The 19,941-nt window shown below is 38.8% G+C and overlaps 2 protein-coding genes and 1 non-coding gene across 7 annotated transcripts in view; 1 reads left to right on the top strand and 2 right to left on the bottom strand.

Moving 5' to 3' along the window:
• The first annotated feature begins 2,873 nt into the window (after positions 1 to 2,873).
• Positions 2,874 to 9,970, top strand: LOC122967049 (cilia- and flagella-associated protein 157-like). Its single transcript, XM_044331463.1, has 9 exons — positions 2,874 to 3,121; positions 3,890 to 4,161; positions 4,880 to 5,033; positions 5,230 to 5,497; positions 5,637 to 5,758; positions 6,729 to 6,879; positions 8,149 to 8,288; positions 8,701 to 8,856; positions 9,154 to 9,970. Exons 1-9 carry the CDS (start codon positions 2,958 to 2,960, stop codon positions 9,260 to 9,262), a joined length of 1,536 nt encoding a protein of 511 aa, XP_044187398.1. The 5' UTR covers positions 2,874 to 2,957; the 3' UTR covers positions 9,263 to 9,970.
• Positions 6,616 to 6,687, bottom strand: trnac-gca. The gene has a single exon. It is a non-coding gene; the product is annotated as a tRNA-Cys (tRNA).
• A 908-nt stretch (positions 9,971 to 10,878) lies between the features above and the next one.
• Positions 10,879 to 19,941, bottom strand: part of kank1a (KN motif and ankyrin repeat domains 1a) — a 68,794-nt gene continuing 59,731 nt past the window's right edge. For all 5 annotated transcript variants that reach the window (XM_044331323.1, XM_044331332.1, XM_044331315.1 and 2 more), the window contains 8 exons: positions 18,869 to 18,977; positions 18,422 to 18,652; positions 17,899 to 17,986; positions 16,627 to 16,846; positions 14,323 to 14,465; positions 12,942 to 13,142; positions 12,037 to 12,135; positions 10,879 to 11,916 (listed from right to left, as the gene is read on the bottom strand). In XM_044331323.1, the coding sequence (XP_044187258.1) occupies positions 11,854 to 11,916; positions 12,037 to 12,135; positions 12,942 to 13,142; positions 14,323 to 14,465; positions 16,627 to 16,846; positions 17,899 to 17,986; positions 18,422 to 18,652; positions 18,869 to 18,977 (1,154 nt within the window). In that variant the 3' untranslated portion in view covers positions 10,879 to 11,853. The remainder of the gene's footprint in view (positions 11,917 to 12,036; positions 12,136 to 12,941; positions 13,143 to 14,322; positions 14,466 to 16,626; positions 16,847 to 17,898; positions 17,987 to 18,421; positions 18,653 to 18,868; positions 18,978 to 19,941) is intronic.

The raw sequence follows: 19,941 nt of genomic DNA, 5'->3' as shown, positions 1-19,941 counted from the left end.
GCCACTGAGTTTATGGAAAAGCATGTTTCATTCACCTTATTTAGTTGTGTAAAACTGAATTTCATGCAAACTATAATAAATTGAAATAACTAAATGTGGTGAACGCCTGTATTTTGTTCTGCATAGATATCATGAGTTACAGGAAGGTTTTAAGGTTTTTTTTTAAGTATCTGTAGTATCTGTAGTATCTGTAGTGTCTGTAGTATCTGTAGTATCTGTAATATCTGTAGTGTCTATAGTATCTGTAGTATCTGTAGTATCTGTAGTGTCTATAGTATCTGTAGTATCTGTAATGTCTGTAGTGTCTGTAGTATCTGTAGTATCTGTAGTGTCTGTAGTGTCTGTAGTATCTGTAGTGTCTATAGTATCTGTGGTATCTGTAGTATCTGTAGTATCTGTAGTGTCTATAGTATCTGTAGTATCTGTAGTATCTGTAGTATCTGTAGTGTCTATAGTATCTGTAGTATCTGTAGTATCTGTAGTATCTGTAGTGTCTATAGTATCTGTGGTATCTGTAGTATCTGTAGTATCTGTAGTGTCTGTGGTATCTGTAGTGTCTATAGTATCTGTAGTATCTGTAGTATCTGTAGTGTCTATAGTATCTGTAGGATCTGTAGTATCTGTAGTGTCTATAGTATCTGTGGTATCTGTAGTATCTGTAGTATCTGTAGTGTCTGTGGTATCTGTAGTGTCTATAGTATCTGTAGTATCTGTAGTGTCTATAGTATCTGTAGTATCTGTAGTATCTGTAGTGTCTATAGTATCTGTAGTATCTGTAGTATCTGTAATGTCTGTAGTGTCTGTAGTATCTGTAGTATCTGTAGTGTCTGTAGTGTCTGTAGTATCTGTAGTATCTGTAGTGTCTGTAGTGTCTGTAGTATCTGTAGTATCTGTAGTATCAAAAGAATGAGCTACGGTATTAATACAGGCTTACTGAAGACTTCACAAAGTGTTGGAGTGTGGCACATTAATAAAGACAGATCAATATTGATTGATAAAGACAGATCAGATCAGTTGTGTCCTGTTGTCACTTCTTTGGGTGTTTAGTGGATCTAAGTTGAGTCCCAATGAGGCTTGATAGGTTGTTCATGATGTACCTGTAAAACTTTAGAGATCCCACTGGGGTTTTCTGTGCAGCTTGATCACATTTCAGTTTACAAAGTCAAATTTAACTTTATCCTGATAACACCAAAACTGAAAAAAACTGTGTGTGTGTGTGTGTGTGTGTGTGTGTGTGTGTGTGTGTGCTGAGATCACTTTCAAACATTTATGTGGGAAACAAATTACTAGTCTTTCATTTTGCTTTGTCTGAGTGAACCACAACTGAATTAGACTTGTCATTTTATAATAGCCAATGGCATTACTACAACATTCCCACTGGGTCACTTGTTCATTTACTGTCATATCTGAGTAGCGTCCTACTAAAATACATTTACTGTAACTCTTTTTTTTTCACAAGGGAAGTGCTGGTCCACCTGGTGAATTAATCCACTCATATTAAATTACCAGGCTTGACTGCAGCTAAAACTGAATTAACCTCAACACTGGTCAATCAGTCAGCCGAGTGGATTTATAGGCAGGGAGTGAATTGAGGTGAAACACATAGGCACCCAATTAAAAATCCCTGCGGTCAAATGTTGGGGGGGTGAAAAGTTACCAATTAAAAAGCACGGCGTTGAATCACCCGGTTCAGACAAATAACTGCTACGCTTCATTGGGTCCTGGTGCTGTAAGGTAAGTGTTGGCAGGGTTACAATAACACTGAGTTTAATTGCCTCTATAGCACATGGTGATAATGATAGATTACAAAGCAGCAATAAAGTGTGTGATTTAACACATTTAACCTTTCTGTTAGTATGGCTCCTCTCTGAGGAACAGTATAAAATGAAAACATGGGTTTCTTCTCTCGGCAATAGCTGCTGACATTAATGACATGAGGGAAAATAAGGAAATATCACATAAAATTTAATGTTTCAATTTAATTTTTCTTTGCAAGGACAACGTATTATGAAGGAATTTGTTGCACTCAACCTTGTCATGGAAAACGTATAAAGGCATTTCTCTCCTGCAGTACTGGTTCACAGCAGTCGAGGGAGCCACTGAGCTGGAAATCATCAGATGGCCACAGGTTATAATGGTTATAACATTGGGTATGTTAGAGGCCCCACGTGGATCAATTTCATGGTATCTAATAGTTATACTCTGTAAACTCTATTTCTAATGATAAATAATAGACAGAGAAAAAGTGGTTTGCTTTTTACTGTCACTTATAATTGTCTGTCAGTGACAGATGTAAGGCTTAAGAAGTAAAAAACAAAAAAACAAGTTGAGATTCAGGATATTCAAATTCTTCGTCTATCTGCTGGCGGCTAGCTTGGATAGCATGGTGCATTTACAGTCTATGGTTAACAGGCATAAAACCATTAAAACATAATATACGCACTGGAAAAAACTGAAAATCCGACTCTTTAGAGGGTCTTTTAGTACAACCAAATGCTGAACAAGACTTTTTAAGGAGACCAAAATGTTACAATAAACTTTATATACAAATAAACTTTCATGAACTTAAAACACTGAGCTGGTTGCAATCTGCAACCTCACATCGGTCCTTTAAAAAAGTTTCACTGTCCACGTTTTTTTAACTACTCTAGTTTGAAGGTGCCACATTTCGTAACATTAAAACAACCGTAGCATACTAACCACTCCAAAAACACCAATGAATCACCACAACATTAATTTGCGTAATCCTACAGTATATTTGTTGAAAAAAATCGATTAGCGTTCGTGTCCGATTCTCATGATCACATTATCACATATCACATTTTATCCCGCTGTACTCCGGACTCTCCGGGGAGAACTTTTCGAGGAGTCCCTGAAGGCAGCATTGCCTAGCAACGACGTAGTTTAGTTTCTCTGCTGGGTCTCGGCATAAATTTTAGCTGACTTTCTCTGACACAATGCCCAAAAAGAAGGATAAGAAAAGCGGCGAGAAACAAGATGAAGACAAGAAAACAAAGAAAAAGGAAAGTCTAGTGACTCGTACAGATAAAACCGGTTCTGACGACAGAGAGAAGGAATTATACTTGATTCAAATCCGACATTTGAACGAGCAGTTGGAGAGGTAACTATGGGCTTTTTTTACACAACAGACACGCTTCTCTTTTTAGGAGAATACGTAAAATCTAGTGCCTTTAAACGCAGAAAGATGCAAATGTGATAACATACAGTATGTAGATGCAAGTAAGTGCTTTGTAAATAGACGATAACTTTGTCTTGTTTTTTTAAACTTAGTGAGAGAAGAAAAATGACGTCACGCAGCATTTACGTCATTTTCGTCGACAATTAGCTTTGTCATGTTTACATTTGTAGCTTCCTGACAAGTTTATTTAGGCTACACCAGTATATAAGTTAAAGATCCCATCCAGATGTAAACAAAATACTCTACTTTGAATAATAATGTGTGTCTGATGGTTTTTCCACAAAGAAGTTCAATTATCTTATTAAAATCCTTAAAATGACATCTACTCTTTCTCCCTCATTAAAAAAAATGCAGATTATATGAATATGCAAATACATTTCATTTCAAAATTTAACTGCTGGACACAAGATGTCCCCTACTTCACTGTCAAGTCCATTCTCAATGTTTGTGCACTAGAGGCTTCAAGTTTCTACTTAACAGTTGCGTAAGCTGAATATTGGACCAGGATTGGCTCCAAACTATTTGCAGTGTCACAAATAATGCTCGTAGGTCCACCCTTAAAATTGGATTTTCAGTGAACACAGAGAAACTTTCCACTTTCAGCAGATGAAAATGAAAACAGCCTTCCAGAGTCAAAGTCTGTACATACATCATTTTGCATCTAGATATATGTCCCACCTTGTTTTTTAGATATCAGCTGAAATGTGATGAACTGGAGAAGCAGAGGAAGGACTTAAATTCTCAGTACAGTGCGCTGGAGAAGGAGAAGAAGGACATTGCTCAGTATCTGAAACGTTCCCTGCTGGAGAAAGAGGACGAGGTGGACGAGCTGTCAGAGCGCCTGGAGAGTCATCGGCAGGCTGCAGAGAAGGACAGAGACGCCCTGCAGCTGCAGCACAGTCAGCAGAGGCAGGAGCTTCAAGACCGTAATGATGAACTTACAGAGGAGAACATGACATTGGGTGAGTAAGTCAGGGTCAAGTTTAGCTCCTACTGTAGCGTTGGTTTAAGGATGGTAACTTCTTATCTATATCTTTTGTGGTTTGATGTTTTCCTTCTTGAAATAGAGACTTAATGTTGGAAGGGACTTGATTTTAACTATAATGCAGATATCACACAGCAGTAGTCAAATTGGTAAGCCTGTACTGCACACGTGAAATGTAAACAGTGGTTTTGCACACTGACTATTTAAATAAAGAACTATGAGAACCATGTATTTCTAGCCAGTTAACTCTAGTTCCTGAATTTATACGACTCTAAGAACACAAGATAACAACATAAGAAGGTTTTTCTCCATTTCACTGCAGCTTTAACATCAACACGTTGCGACTACAGTAAATTCACTCACCATGAAAACAAACAAGATGGCTGACTGAGCAGATTAGCAAACCCTGTGTTGAATTTTACAAACAAACCCACTGGTTAAGTAAAGCCTCAGTGAACAAAGCAATTCAATGCAGAAAGCATTAAATGTCTTTCTGTCTGGTGCTTTTTTTTCATTACTCTCAGCTACTTGAGAATTTTTACCACAGTTCTTTCGGAGTCACTGTGCTAAAGTTTGATTGTCTTGCCTTGCTTGTAAGTCGCTCTGCCAAATGACAAAACATAGATGTAAATGTAATCAAAAACTGGATTATACGTGTAATATGCTTTATCCTCTCTTCTCATTCCTCCTCCCAGCGGCGAGGCTGGCTAATCTGGAGGACTTTCAGAAGCAGAAGGAGCAGCTGATGTCCAACATGGAGTCTCTGGAGAAACAGTTGTCCAGTCAGGAGGAGGAGCACAAAGCTGCCTTCCACAGCTTGGAGATGAAAGCACTGCTGGAAAAGAAGAGGTTGAGTCTTGGATGGACTGTTATGGATTTACTGACAGATGTAGCTGTATATGAATAGCAGAAAGCTGTAGAAAAGGATAACATTTCAGTCATTTGAATTGAAGTGGAATTGAAGTCACGTGTGCCCAGATCATAATCTGAAATATCCTTTACGTTCACATCTCCCTCTTTCCCTTCTCCTGTTCCCGGACAAAAGGTTGGAGAAGGAGATGGAGAGCCACGTGGCGGCCATGGCAGCAGAGGTGCAGCAGCTGGTGGACCAGAAGGTTCCGGAGACAACCAGGTTGGCTGTTCAGGAGAACAAAGAGGTGAAAGCCCGATTCAGCCAGCTGTCTGAGCAGGCCCAGATCCTGGTGGAGGAGAACACAGCGCTGCGGGGCAAGAAGAGTCAGCTCAGCGTGGACGTGGACATCCTGGAGCAAACACTCAGCGGGATTTCCCGCGAGAGCTGCATCCGTAAGAAGGTGAGAGGAAGACTTCCTTCTGTTAAGAGATGAACGGTACAACAGTTTGTCAATCATTATTACTTTCATCAATCATCAAATAAATATGTCATGTTTTTCTTCGTCCTTGTTTTCTGATTGGACGTCTTCCCTCCGTCAGGTGGTGGAGCAGCTGACAGAGAAGTGTCAGCAGCTGCAGGTGAAGCTAAACAACAGCAGGCAGGAACTCGAGCAGCTTCAGACCGAACACAAAGGAGTCCTGGCAGAGCTGAAGGCTCTCAGGTCAAAGTTCATTCTTCTCTACTGTCCACAACACTGACTCTACTCATATTTTACTAATGTTAAGAGCAATGAGCAAGAAAACCTCAATGTGCTTTACACACTAATTCACACTAATAATACAATTTTCTCAAATCTGGGGTTTCTAAAAGAAAAAAAGGTCTATCCACATTTTTATGCCTTCAGACTGTTACTTCTAGTAGACTCATTCATTTCTCGTACGAATTTGCTTCATTATTTTTATGAGTAGAAGAAGTAAAAGACTGAAGAAGGCAGTCGGATAGAAGGACAATAAGGTAGAGTAGTGATAAGAATATATAAAAATAGACAAAGACTAAATTAAGTCACCAGTAACACCAATAACTACTGACAAAAACATACATTAGCCATAAAGAAGCATAAAGAAGAAAGTATCAAAAAAGCTTAATAGAGAAAGTAAGTTTTGATTAAGAAAAAAATATTTTAAAAGAGAAGAAAGAAAAAGATAAAAATAGAACAAATGTAAATGAAAAAAACCCATGATGTTGATTTAGGAAACATTATATCAAGCAACATTATGTGTTATGAATAACTCATGTGAACATGGTTGTGAACAGTTTCAGTGACATTTTGTAGGTTTTTACAATCAGTTTTTCACCTAAACAATAAACTACAATCTGTAAAAGAAGACAAACAGCAGAGAGATAACATCAAACTGAGTTTCCATGACATGAACCATCATTTTAATTGGACAACGTAACAGAATGAAAGGTTTGAACTCGGCAGTACAGACTGCACCAACAGGCCTCACAGAGGATACTGAAAGTATACCAGATGCAGTGGAGGCCTCGTTTATGGGAAGTGATGCATAAAGCTGAGTCAGGGGGCATCCGGATTTGAACCGGAGACCTCTTGATCTGCAGTCAAATGCTCTACCACTGAGCTATACCCCCACAGGTTAACACTGGTGTCACTGTCACTCTTCTGTTTTCAGACGGGACCACACCTCAGCGTCTGAGCAGTGCAGTAAAAACAGAGCTGAGGTGAGTTGGCTGGAGGCGGAGCTGCAGGACGAGAGGAGGAGGAGGAGCAGGATGAAGAGCGTCATGCAGGAAGCTGCCGTCACTCTCAGACAAGCCCTGATGGTAAAATAACAGTCCTGACCTTAACCCCCCCTCAAGCCACCTCACATGAAGAACATCACAAACTACTGGTTCATGTTCATTTTAACTTATTTAAGACAAATTAGCCAAAGTGTGGTGCAAAATAATTATAATTTGTAGGAGACAAACAAACAGTTTAACAAAAGGAGACTTCAGCAACAACAGAAGAGGTGTCAGCTCTAAAAGTAAAAATCCACATTAGGACAGTAAAACACACCAGTCAGCAAATCAATACACATCTTTATTTATTTGTCAAAAAACCAAGTTGAAATTCTTTTAAACTAATACACAAACATCTGCTTTTAGACATCGTTAGTTCAGCTGTAATGTAAAAATGGGCAGGTTAAACATTTTTACCAACAGTATAGCTAATTAGCCTTGCTGACCTGTTAACCCTCCTGTTGTCTTCGGGGTCAAATTTGACCCGTTTTCAAATGTTTTTATATCAGAAATATGGATTTCTTTCATCTAATTGCCTGAAAATCACATGGATGGCTCCAAACCACACACATTGCAAGTGAAAGTAACACTACTTTCATTGAATTTTAGGTGTTTTATTAAAATTTATAACATCTGTGGACTTTTGTCCTCCCGAGTCAAAATTGACCCTGGAGGACAAAAGTTGGCGGGAAGACAACAGGAGGGTTAAGTAAGCAAAATTAAAACCCAGCTGACCTTCTGCAGTCATGAATGAAAATAACTTCACTAATTCACTACTGTACCTTCACTAACGTCTGTTCAACATATCCGTTCTAAGTGCTGTGACGTGATCATGCCGATTAATTCTACACATCATGATCCGTCTCATCCAGAGCAGCTGAACTGATAAGCTCATTAATGCTTCTGCAAGTAATCATCAAACCAATATAACACAGAACAGGCAGAGGCATCATGGCCTCATATAAGACACATAAAAAATTATCATTTACATGTTTTTTTTGAAGTTCAATGTGAATTGAAATTGAAATCATTTTGCTGATCTTGCTGATTGATATATATATCAATATATATATATATTACAGAGAGCAACCTTATGACAGTGCATCATAAAGACATTTTTAATTTCTCCAAAGGTAATTAGAGCGTGGCAGAGCGTAAGGTTTACACCACAATTATGTAGGCTCATAATCTACTGAACAATTAAATCAATTTACCATTTATTATTATCAGAATCAGAAAAACTTCCAATTAGGTTGTTTGAGCCTCAGTAAAATATATCGATGACTTCGGCTTTCATGTCGTCTCTTGCAGGAAGTGCAAACAGAGCAGGACTCAGAGATGGACTCTGTCGTCCAGTGGAAGCAGCTGATGAAGAAGCTCCTGCTGGTCCTGGACAGACCCGGCCCGCTGGGAAATGACTCGTCCCTCACCGGCTCCACCGCTGAGAACGAGTAAGTGACTGAGCTGCAGACCTCTGACCCTGCAGCAGCCCGGTAGAATCAGTCACTCTCTAACTGGATGATATCTGTTTTTGTGTGACTCATGTGTGTTGATGTGCATACAACTGTGAGTGGCTCCTCCATTTGCATTGTGCACCACATTGTGATACTATATTATGCATCAATATTACAATTGAGAGATTTTTATGTGCTTGTTGGCATATTTAAATATGTTTAATTTAGGGGACCCCCAATTATATCCGAGACAAATATTTCCAGTTGTTGTAAGTGCAGCTTATTATTGATTTTAACATTACAGTTATGTTCTTGGGCAAAATTGAAAGAATTGAATTTTTGCAGACATAGTAAAAGTTCCTTCAGTACCAGACTGAGTACTACTTGGAGCCTGTTTCTTGTGTCACAGAGCAGGAACCCTGAATCCAGCTTTGAGGTTCCAGTTCCAGCTGGCCCGCTACAGGCCGGGCGATCTGGGCCTTGTTCCCCGTCCCGCACTGAAACACAAACACATACTCACCAGAACAGGAGCTGGATCCAGCAGCACCCACCTGCCTCTGTACAGGTTTGTCAGGATCTCAAAATTCAGCCAATAATGCTGTTCAATTAAGGATTAGTTTATAAAACTGTGTGTTTTGTAGAAATAATTATCATTTAAAACTCATCATTTACAATATATACATTTATAGAGGATCCAGTTTGGACTGAAAAATAACAAAATCAGTTTAACTCATTTTGCAATAATGTCACTTTCATTGTTTTGTAATTAAACTATAAGATAACTATATATTAATATTATCAAAGCAACTTTTCAGGTGTGTTCATGTTGTATATCACAGCTGTCGCTCTCTCCATCACTCAGGAAACCCTCCAATCAGAAGACGGCCAGCTCCGTTCACCTGACTCAGACTGACTCAGCTGTGAGATTCTTGACTTCCAGAAACTCTTTCACCAAACTCAAATCACAGTGACAAAACTAATTTCCTAATCATGTCGGAGAAAAACATTCATGTTTCAAATAGGAGGATCTAATCTGTTGATTTGAAAATGTCTTTGTTGAAGTGAGATTGTGTAACTTTATGGCCACAAGTGACAAACATGGGATAAAGTAGTGACAAGTAGAGAGGAGTTATACAGCATATCCATGTAAAGTTTGATAACATTAACATAAGCTACTGTTCATACCAGACCAAGTGAGGATGTTGCAGTGTGTCGAATTGAGCAAGTGTTCCTGTCATCTCTTATGAATCCAACTTTTCATTGATAATTTGAATGAATGTGTTATTTCCTCATTCAAAAGTTACATCGTCTCACTTTGAGATGTCACCGTTATCAGGAGTATGATAGTGGACACTTAATCTTATCACAAAAAGTTTCCAAATCTGCTTCTGTCACTTTTAAAGCGAAATTCATTTATAGTTTTAGTTTATTTTTGGTTCAACAATCACGATTCCCTCACATTTCCACATAAATACTGTACATACACATGTACGATATTAATGTGATGAGCAGCCGACACAGTTAATTTGCTTCCTGTCTGAATGCAGCCAAAGTGGGTGAATTTTGAAGCTTTGCTCTGAAATGATGAGTCGTCTCAGATCAGATCTCAATCATGAAGGCAACATGTGCCAAAACATTGATTTGTAGACGTATGAATAAAAAGACTGCAGAGAAATGAATGTTTGACTCTCTCCTCCTTCATTTGATGTTTTACACATTGACTTAAAAGACATTTTAAAAAGTCTTTTTTTATTAGTTTTTTTTGACCACAAATTGAGTTACAAATGTATCATTTGTGTTATTTTTTTCCATTCAGGCCTGTCGGTCGGTCTGTCCAAGACTATGGTCCAGCGTGAAATATCTAAACATGTTCCCCAGAGGATGAAAACCAATAACTTTATTGATCCTGTGATGTTTCCTCTAGTGTCACCAGCAGGTCAAAGCTTTCACTTAATCCAACATCTACTATAGAATAGCACTAATTTTCTATAGACAGGGAGATCCCTTGACTTTTGCTCTTGCGCCATCATCAGGTTTAAATTTGTCATTATGAGTGAAATGTTTGAACATCTATTGAAGATCGAAGGATGAACTGAAACTGTTATGATCCTCTTACCCTTCATCTAGCTTCAAGTCAAACCTTAATTTGTACAATATTTTGGTTTATTAGCATGCTAATATGCTAAAATAAGATGGTAAACATTACACCTGCCTAACCTCAAGCATCAGTATGTTAGCATGCTAACGTAAGCACAGTAGCACTTTGAGCTAAATGCTATAGTTGAGCCTCACAGAGCTGCTAGCATGACTGTAGATTCTTTTTAAATGATGGACTTTAACATTTGGCCCTTTAGAAAAAAACATATTTTGGAGTGAAACAATGTAATTAAACCTTCTTTGATGAGCAGATATAGGAAAAATCAGTCACAGCACAGATAAGAAGGTCACATAAAACACCTAAAACTGCAGAAACACTGTCCTGCCGACCAAATTTAAATTCAGTTCAATGTGCTTCGAGGCCACGATGCTTCATGTGAGGTCTGTTTAGATTTGAATATGCCTCTATAATGAAGACAAGACACCCTGATTTATATTCTTTAATTGATGTTTATTGTAATATGGCAAAGTCTCAGGCACTTCAATTCTCATTTGAAGATGAAAGTCAGTACCTTGATGCTTACTAGAGGACAGACAGTTTATATTACACATTGGAGACAGAAAGAAACTGGACACAAGACAAAAAAAAAAGAGAATAACTAGACTCTAACGACCACTGTATGTACAATGAAATACAAATATCTGCATTAAAAACTATACTTTGATAAATATATAACTTCATGGATTGTTAAGTAGTAATAGGAAATATTCAAAATACTGTGATTCTTCTTTTTAAATAGATACAAAGGATTTGTATAAAAGTACAATTTCTCCAGTCTAGGTCACGTTTATTCATTGATGCATTCGTCCACATGAGTTGTACATGTACTGTAGAGCTGGGTGCACGTATGTGTGAGACCGGGATGTTTGAGGCGAACAATATATACAGGAAATATTTCCTCTAACAAGTGGGTGAATAATTATTCATCCGTCTACTCTGATGCGTATTACGCTCGAAAAAAAAAAAAAAAAATCACATATGAAGGTGTTTTGGTGCTCTTGAATGATCAACATTGAGCTTTAGAAATAAAAAAAAAGGTTGTCAAATTGCAAAAAAAAAAGAGAAAAACTTAAAAGAAAACAAGGAAAAATGGCATTTATTAGTTGATAAGTGTGCATGTTGGTCTGAACTCCGGTGGTTTGCTGACGGCTTGAGATATTTGAATGTGAAGGGACTGGAGGCACCAGCTGGTTACATTCATATTCAAAGGGCACTTTGGGCTTGTCATGGAGGCAAGTGTGCATTAAAAAAAAAAAAAAAAAAAAACATCCAGAAATCTCATTGGTTGGTTGGTTAGTTGGTGCCTGGGATGAAGTCCCTCATCCAGCTGTGGGTAAGGCATCGCTCAGCGTGAACCAATAGCAGCGCAGGGTTTGTGGGCAGAGGCGGGGGGGGGTGGGGCCTCTAATCAAACATGCCCCTCCGAGTGGGACTCGGTGACGTCTTTCTGCCGAGTCGAGGGGTCCCCTACGATACAGACGCACACAAACAGCGGGTGAGGATGGATCATTTGGCAGTCAACGTGTAAATAAACATGAAACTAGGAGCACAGGGTCGTTTAAATGTAGGAAAATAACGAGGACGTACCGGTGACTGGGCTTTGGAGAAGTTGACGTGTGCATAAAGCAGAACTGCAATGTCCTTGTGTCCTGCTTCCAGAGCTATGGACAGAGCATTACTCTCATCCTGAAGGAAGGAAGGAAGGAAGGAACGAGACAAGGATTAAAAGACAAATAGAAAAGAAATCAAAACAAAAATACACAGATTGCCAAAAAAATCCTCCCAAAATTCTAAATATGTTACCACAATGTATCTGCAATTATTAAGATTTAAGTAGAAGTATAAAGATTTCTCTTGTATATTCTGGGTTTAACTAAATTTAAAACTTAGAAATTAAAATTTAGGAACAATTAAAGCAGATTCGCTGTACAACCATATTCACTATTACTATTAAATCCTCCGTCACCATTCACTATCCAGATTAAAAACCCACTATATTAAAAATATGACCATCACAATCCTCATTTTGAGTTAATTAAAGAATGAAATTTTAGTTTTTAATTAGCAGCAAACTATGTCAAACCCTTGTAAAGTGAATGAAAAAACAAAAAAACAATTTAAGGCTTTAACATTTGCAGAAATAATTTGTTTTAAGACTTTGTAATGATCTGAAAAATACTCTGAAACATGTAAATTAGTCTATATGTATATCACAACTACAGTTAAATATGTACAACATGTAAAGTATGTATAACACATGAACACATGTACAAAAAACCTGCAAAATATTTATGCTTAAATCATCATCTATGACTTCTTCTAGTTGTTTTCTAGACTTATAAACAGTTACACAGACTCTACTTTCTATATTGAATGTTGTTTTATAGTGAGAGACACAAAAACAGATTTTTAAAACGATCACATCGTAAAACCGACGCAGTATTTTTCTCGCTACTCATCTCAGCCGTGTTTACTTCATGCGTTATACTCACGCTGTCGCTGAGCGTGGCGTCGCAGCCGGGTTGGGCCAGCAGCAGTTTGACGATCTCGACGTGGCCGTGTTCGCTGGCGCACATCAGCGCCGTCGATCCCTCGTCGTCCTGGATGTTGACGTCGGCCCCGAAAGCCAGCAGGGCCCGAACCATGTCCATCCTGCCGTGACTGACCGCCAGCATCAGCCCCGTCTGACCAGCCTGACGCAGCGCAGGGACGACAGAAACGATTACTTCATGTGGTTTGTTTGGAGTTAATTATTTGATGGGTTAACATTAGGATTAGATTAGACAAACAAATACTATCTTTAAACTTTAGAGGCAGCTTCTCCTGAGATGTGTGTTAAATTTTGAACGAGCAGGTCAAACAAACTATAAACTATTACAACAGATAATTTACTGCGGAAACTAATTTCCCCTTTGAGACAATAAATATTTATTTATCTTTAATGAAAGACCATAATCAATCTTTCTGTTTGACATTCAAAACTTGCTGCCTGTTCTTATTATATCTGTTTATATTATAAATTACATCAAGAACTTAGGTTAAAGCAGCGCTGAGAATAAACTTTATAGCAAACATATTGATACAAACAATGAACCAACTGCTTGATGAGTTAATGATGATTGATGATTAAGAACTATAACTAACAAAACACAAATATATTAAGTTTGCTGATTTATAATTTTCCATCTTCAGCCCTGTTGGTTGAACATACTGTAGGAAGTAATTTTAAGATATCAACCTGGGCATTGGGATGTTGTGATAAATAATCAATAGATACTTGATAATAAAAATGTTCATTTACTGCAACCATAAATCATACATTATTTTTTCCTTTCTGAATCACAAATGATTGTTCTAGCAGTAAGTATTGTTTCACATACACACTGATTGAAAAGCCACAGATTTACTCTTTGAAACTCCACGATCAGAAATACAAAACTTTCTCCTAAATATCAGGAAGCAACTGAGCTCATCAATGAGAGCTGTAACTGTAACGTTCAAAAATCCAAGTAGTTACATTCCTTCACCACTAGGTGGAGCCACAGTACAAATTTTCTAAATGGCTTTAAAGGTATACATGTAAACTTTCTAATGAATCATTTTGCAGTCAGGATTTCACGGGACTCTCTTGTGCATAATGTAGTTTTGCATATTTCTGAATGAATCATAAAAAGACCCTTTTAATAACATTTTTATGTTAGAGTCAAATGTGTTAAATAAAACTGTTTTCTTTATTCTGCTTAAAATCTAACCAGATGTTCTCGACTCATCATCACGTCCCTGCTCATTGAAACCTAAACCATGTGTGATTTCTGGTTGGTTGCCCTGCCGCTGCCTTTTTGACCTTTGGCCTCTGACACCCCAGCCACTGACCTGACTGGCCCGGGCGTTGACGTCGCCCTTGCTGAAGAGCTCCTCCACAATGCGCATGTCCTTGGGCGTCTCCACGGCCGCCAGCGCTGCGAGCATGATGGGTGTGTATCCCGCCTTGTTCTGCTGGTTCACGTTACACACATCTGCAACACACACACACACACACACCATATGTAAAGCACTTCAGAAGGAGCCTGAGGGAATACTTTTTCAGCGCGGGTGGTCTTGGTGGGAATCAAACCCTCGTACGCTCCGACTCGCTGCCTGTGATTGACTTGTCGCCGGCTGTCAGTCAACGACACAATAACGTACAAGGACTTGTGTCGGGCCTATGATGCTTCAGTCAATCACATCTCCTCCCTGACAAAACTACACAGAGTCCTGTGACGGGGCTGCATTGTCTGAACCCTGAAGGACTCATCCTTTAGACTCGCGAAGAGGCGACGATATCGGAGCCCGGATGGAAGGGAGGCGAGTGTTGAGGGTGGCTGCACCCGGCCAGCGAGGGGAGGAGAGGTGTAAGGAACTGGGACGGCGGGAGGACAAAGGCTACAATGGGAACAGGGGGGTGGATAGGCTGTCACACAGCACAAGGACACAAAAGGCCGACGAGACAAAAGGCTTTTAGAGCAGCGAGTGGCCGGGACCTCATCACAGTCTATTGAGCCTTCAGAGAGGTCGCTGCGTGGACGTATGAAGGAGGAGTGGATGTGATGTGGAAAGATATCCACATGCCAAAACAAAAATAAAATCTTCTCTTCCTGTTTGGTTTCTGTGTTGTGTAGTTGACACAAACACATTTTAGATTTTCTGCAGCTACAACAATCTACAGACTGATCTTTAACTTCCAAACGTTTTAAAGCTATGATGACATTACTGAGTTCAGCTTGTCAGTGTGCAAATGTTTGATTTGATTGTTTTATTGTGCTTTTTTATGTTAATTTATTGCTGTAACGTGTTGCTGCTATTCTTGGCCGGGTCTCCCTTGTAAAAAAAAAGATCTTTGATCTCAGTGGAACAAAGCTGGTTAAATAAAGATGAAATAAATACAAAAATTCTGTGTTCTGAATGTTTTACAGACATCAAATCCTCAACAATTTATAAGACAGAAGTCTTGCCGACTTGAGTTTTACCAATTTGTCTTTTTTTGTTGCAGTTTAGCAGTTCAACTATACATTTCTGCAGCATGGCCGATATTCCCACGCTGCATCAGAGTCAGAGTCACTACTTGTCTGAGAGGCAGATGTGTTATATATTGTTGTTTTTTTTCCTGTATAAATTGGATTACTCATCATTTTGCATGTTGATGAACGTTATAAGACAATTTCCTTTAAATGCAATTTGAGTTTTTGCCTGTACGTCTGCAGGTTTTCAACACATCTGTACAACATCTGTATCTGAATAAATAGATCAGACTGTCAGTTTTCCAACTCAAACAAGCCGATATTAATGGATTTTAATCAATTCCGTTGTTTTTCTTTTCTTATTTTTACTTCCCATAATGCTAATCGTTAATGTAAAGAGGAAATATAATAATGTAGCTAAAATTAGGATTAGGAGGAAAGACTTCAGTTATAAGGAATGTCTTTTTTCTATGACTTCTTAGCAGATTTATGGACACTTACCACTAAGTTGCCTAATTTTGGCAGCATGTGTATGACGTCTGTATGTTTCAGATTTGAGAGGAAGGGGTGCCAGTTTTGACTAAAATTGTAACGACTGGCCGCGGATCGCTGTGGATTTGTGAGGAAGGAGCAGCCAAATACAGCAGAGACGCAATCAGTGCACTTACATAACCCGACCTCTTCAAGAGGAAAATAAGGATGACAAGGAGTTGGCGAGAGGAGAACAGGCTGCATGTTAGATGAGGAGATCAGGAACACAACGGTTTTTGGTGGCCTGTTGAAGCAGCTACGGGACTAAAATGAAAACTTGGCTGTGTTTTAATCAAAACTAACATAATCTCGGGTGTTTTGATGATTTAGGAAAGCCTTGAGACATTTTAAAAGCACTGGACGACAGAGACTCCTTTTAAGTCCTTTCTTCGAATCAAAATGAACAGGAAATAAGTCAGTCATAACATTCAGCCTTGCTTTATGGTCACATAAAGATTGGAATACTTGTAAACTTTTTATATTTTTAGTGGCGAGACTGTTTTGTTAATTCCTGTTTCCTGTGTCAACTTTCAATCTGGAGCCAAAAAGGGGTGAGAGGTTTAGAAAGTGTTCAGAGAAATGGAAAATTTACAATTCGTTTTTCAATTCATGTCAACTTGTTTTCCGTCTTTCATCCCGCTGCCCTCACCTGCATCCAGCAGCTTCTTCACCACCTGGAAGTTGGAGTGCGACACGCTGTAGTGCAGCGCCGTGTTGCCGTTGCCGTCGGCCATGTTGACGATGTGGCGCAGTACGGCCGGCGAGATGCCCCCGAAGGACCCCAGGTAGTCCTCCACCATGGCCGCCAACGCCGCCTTCTGACTGGACACGCGGAACCACTCGTGCTGAATGGTGTTCATGCAGGCTCTCTGCGGAGGCGGGACGGGGACTCGTTAGCGATTGAACTCAGAGATGCAGATGTGCAAAATCAAAATCAGGAAATGCTGAGTCTGATTTAAACTAAATATTTGATCTTTAAAAAGGAACTTTGTGGTGAGTAAGAACATTTGAGACCTTGGTGTCCAGTAGTGGTATCAAAAAGACAACATGGCAGACAGGAATGCACGCTGCTGAATTGTGTCATAAATCAAATCTGACTGTTATCAGAGTTTCTGCAGATCCACAAAGTTAAATTCAAGACTTTAAGAAAAACAACACAGAATACAATGTAACACTTGTTTTATGATCATACTGATCAAAGTAGGAAAGTATGATGGAAACCAGTAGAGACGATATGGAAGAGAATGATTTATTATTATATTACGTAGTTTTCAGTGCTGCCCAGCAGTATATATGTATATTATTATATAATATATATATAATTAATTAGATTAGTGCAACCTGGACCAAGCTGCAGAAAATAGTTAGATGGATTATTAATTAATTAAAAAAAAGATTAAGTTAAGTTCATTTTAAGTTTTTGCTAAAACTGACAGTTGTCCATTATGTGACAATTAGCTTCCTTGCTATTGTATGTAGCAGTAGTGACAGTGTTTGCTTTTTAAAAAACCTTTTAAGGCTTTTTTAAGACTTTCCAAGACCTGCAGATACTCGGATTATACAAACACTTCTTCTTAAATGTGAGAAAAAGAAACAGAGAAAGTCGGGTTATTTCACACAACACAGAACAGAAATATAAAATCTTGTGAGCTGGTTTGCAATAAAAATATTAAAACACCTGCATCGACCAGTAACTACACGTGACTACAGGATTAAACTAAACACAAAGATGGTTTGGTGATAAAAGCTTTTCACTAAAGAAATAATCATAAATATCAGTGAGACGTCAAACTGTATGAGATGTCTATGAGCTGAATATTGTGACCTGGTGTTCTCCTGATTCAAGCAGCATGATGTAAATAACAAAAATACAAAGCACACAGTACAGTGTGATAAGAGCAGAAATTGAACAAACTCTCACCAGATCTTTACTGCTCACAGCTTTCGAGTCACCGAGGTGAGTTTTGAGAACGTTGCACGCGGCCGTCATCTTCTCACTGAGCTCATACCTGCAGAGAGAGTCCAGACAACCCAAAGTTATTATTTTAACATGTAATTTACTTCTATCCCTCCTGTTGCATATAATTTGCTTTAATAAGGGTTTCACCACTGTAGCGTCTGATAATTTATATGATCATTTCATCATTATTATTTATTAACCTATTTACTGTGTCTGAGGGGAGACTGAAGATTCATTTTCAGCTCTGGTTGGACAATAAAGTTTTATTCTATTCTATTAAAGGTTTGTCTTTTACTCATTTTTAAGGACAAACAGTACTGCTCTTCATAAATCCTTATGTAGTTATTTGTCCATAACCAAAAATCAAACAACCTTGACGTCAAATGCTACTGACGCACCTTCAGCAGAAACTGTTTGTTGTTCAAATTAAACACATTCATTCAGCTGGTTCTGGATTTTTTTAATAATAAAGTATTTTTTTCACCTCTCTCTCGTCTCCTGCTTCTCTGAACTTTCCTCTTCGTCCTTCTTATCCACATCCTCTGCTCCCTCAGGCTGGATCTCCTCCCCGGTGTTCTTTCCCTCCACGTTCTTGTATCCCTCCTTTCCTCCGTACTCCTTCACCTCCACCTCCTCCTCCTCCTCCTCCTCTTCATCCGACCCAGATGAGCTGCTGTCCTCCGAGCTGGAGTCGTCACTCGATGTAGTCTCGTACCTGGACCAGAAGGGGGTGACAAAGGTTGAGTAAATTGAAGGTTCAAGGTGTTCGTAGGGTAACAAAAAGGTCTGGGAAACACCAAAACACAACAAAAACACCTCTCTAAACATCTGTCAGAAACATCTGTCAGACTTCTTAGTTTCTATTAGCAGTGTACAATAAGTCATTGACAAGTTCAAACTGGAGGGCATGCGAACACGTTTTCCGACTCACCCTCCGTTCACACCGACAAACTGCAGGTTCTTCTTGGTACCGTTCGAGTCAGGTCGGCCATCTTTCTTCTTCATGATGGATTTCAGGGTGCTCTGACTGCACGGCTGCCCTAAACAGATGAAAGTGAACACAACAGGATAATTAAAATGAGAGACATCGCTGTAGCTGATCACATGGTGTCGACATCACAGCAAAAAAAAGTCATATTTATCGAGAGTTTATGGATGATGAAGTTAAGTTGTTCTTTTTGTGACATTTCCAGTTATAAATGTCCTTCTTAAACTCTGTTGTCAATAAATTAGTCCCTTTAAGAATTTGAAAATATTGTCTCTCATGTTTTTTTTTACCATAAAACCATGAAAATGACAAAACTAGTATGTCATATAAATGTGATGACTTACTGAAACTTGGGGGAAATGACATTCCAAGATTTCTGGTGGTCTTAGTGGCGTGATAAAGTGCGGCCTGGCTGGTTTTAAAAATCGGTCAAATAATAAAAGATTCTTGGTTGAGACTGAATGAAAAAATATTTTCTATAAGATCTTTTTTCTCAGAATCCGATGAGTCAGTTGGAGGCATTGTTCTTGTGGCCGTGTGGGACAGCGCAGCAGAACGACACCGAACAAGAACGCCTCTGTTTGACTCCCGTTTTACTGAAAGTGGCAGAATGACAAGTTTTAAACGATCCTGCCTCTGGATGAACGGGCTAAACCTCCGGTCCGGGACCGCCAGTAGGTACAGAGAGTGTGAATATTTCCAGGTATTTTACAGGAACTCTTAATTTTATAAGTCTGTAATTTCCTATGAGGTTCCACAGAAAGAACGGGGAAATACTGTGAAAATAGAAAGTTCTGAGATTGTTATCTGAGTTTCATTTTAGTGAGTTAATAAGCAGTTGTTGATTTCAAGAGATATTTTGTTGGAAAAAGGCTTCACTTAAATACAATTAAATATAAAAATATGTTGAATTGTACGTTTTCTGTGGCTCAATTTCAAATCTTTGCATGTTCAGCTGAGCTGCTGTGCACTGACTAAAAACTAGGTTACACCAGCAATTAACTGGACTTAATTAA

This window comes from Thunnus albacares, chromosome 2 (genome assembly GCF_914725855.1).
Source record: "Thunnus albacares chromosome 2, fThuAlb1.1, whole genome shotgun sequence".
NCBI classification, from domain to species: Eukaryota; Metazoa; Chordata; class Actinopteri; order Scombriformes; family Scombridae; genus Thunnus; species Thunnus albacares.
This window is presented reverse-complemented; position numbering and strand designations above follow the sequence as displayed.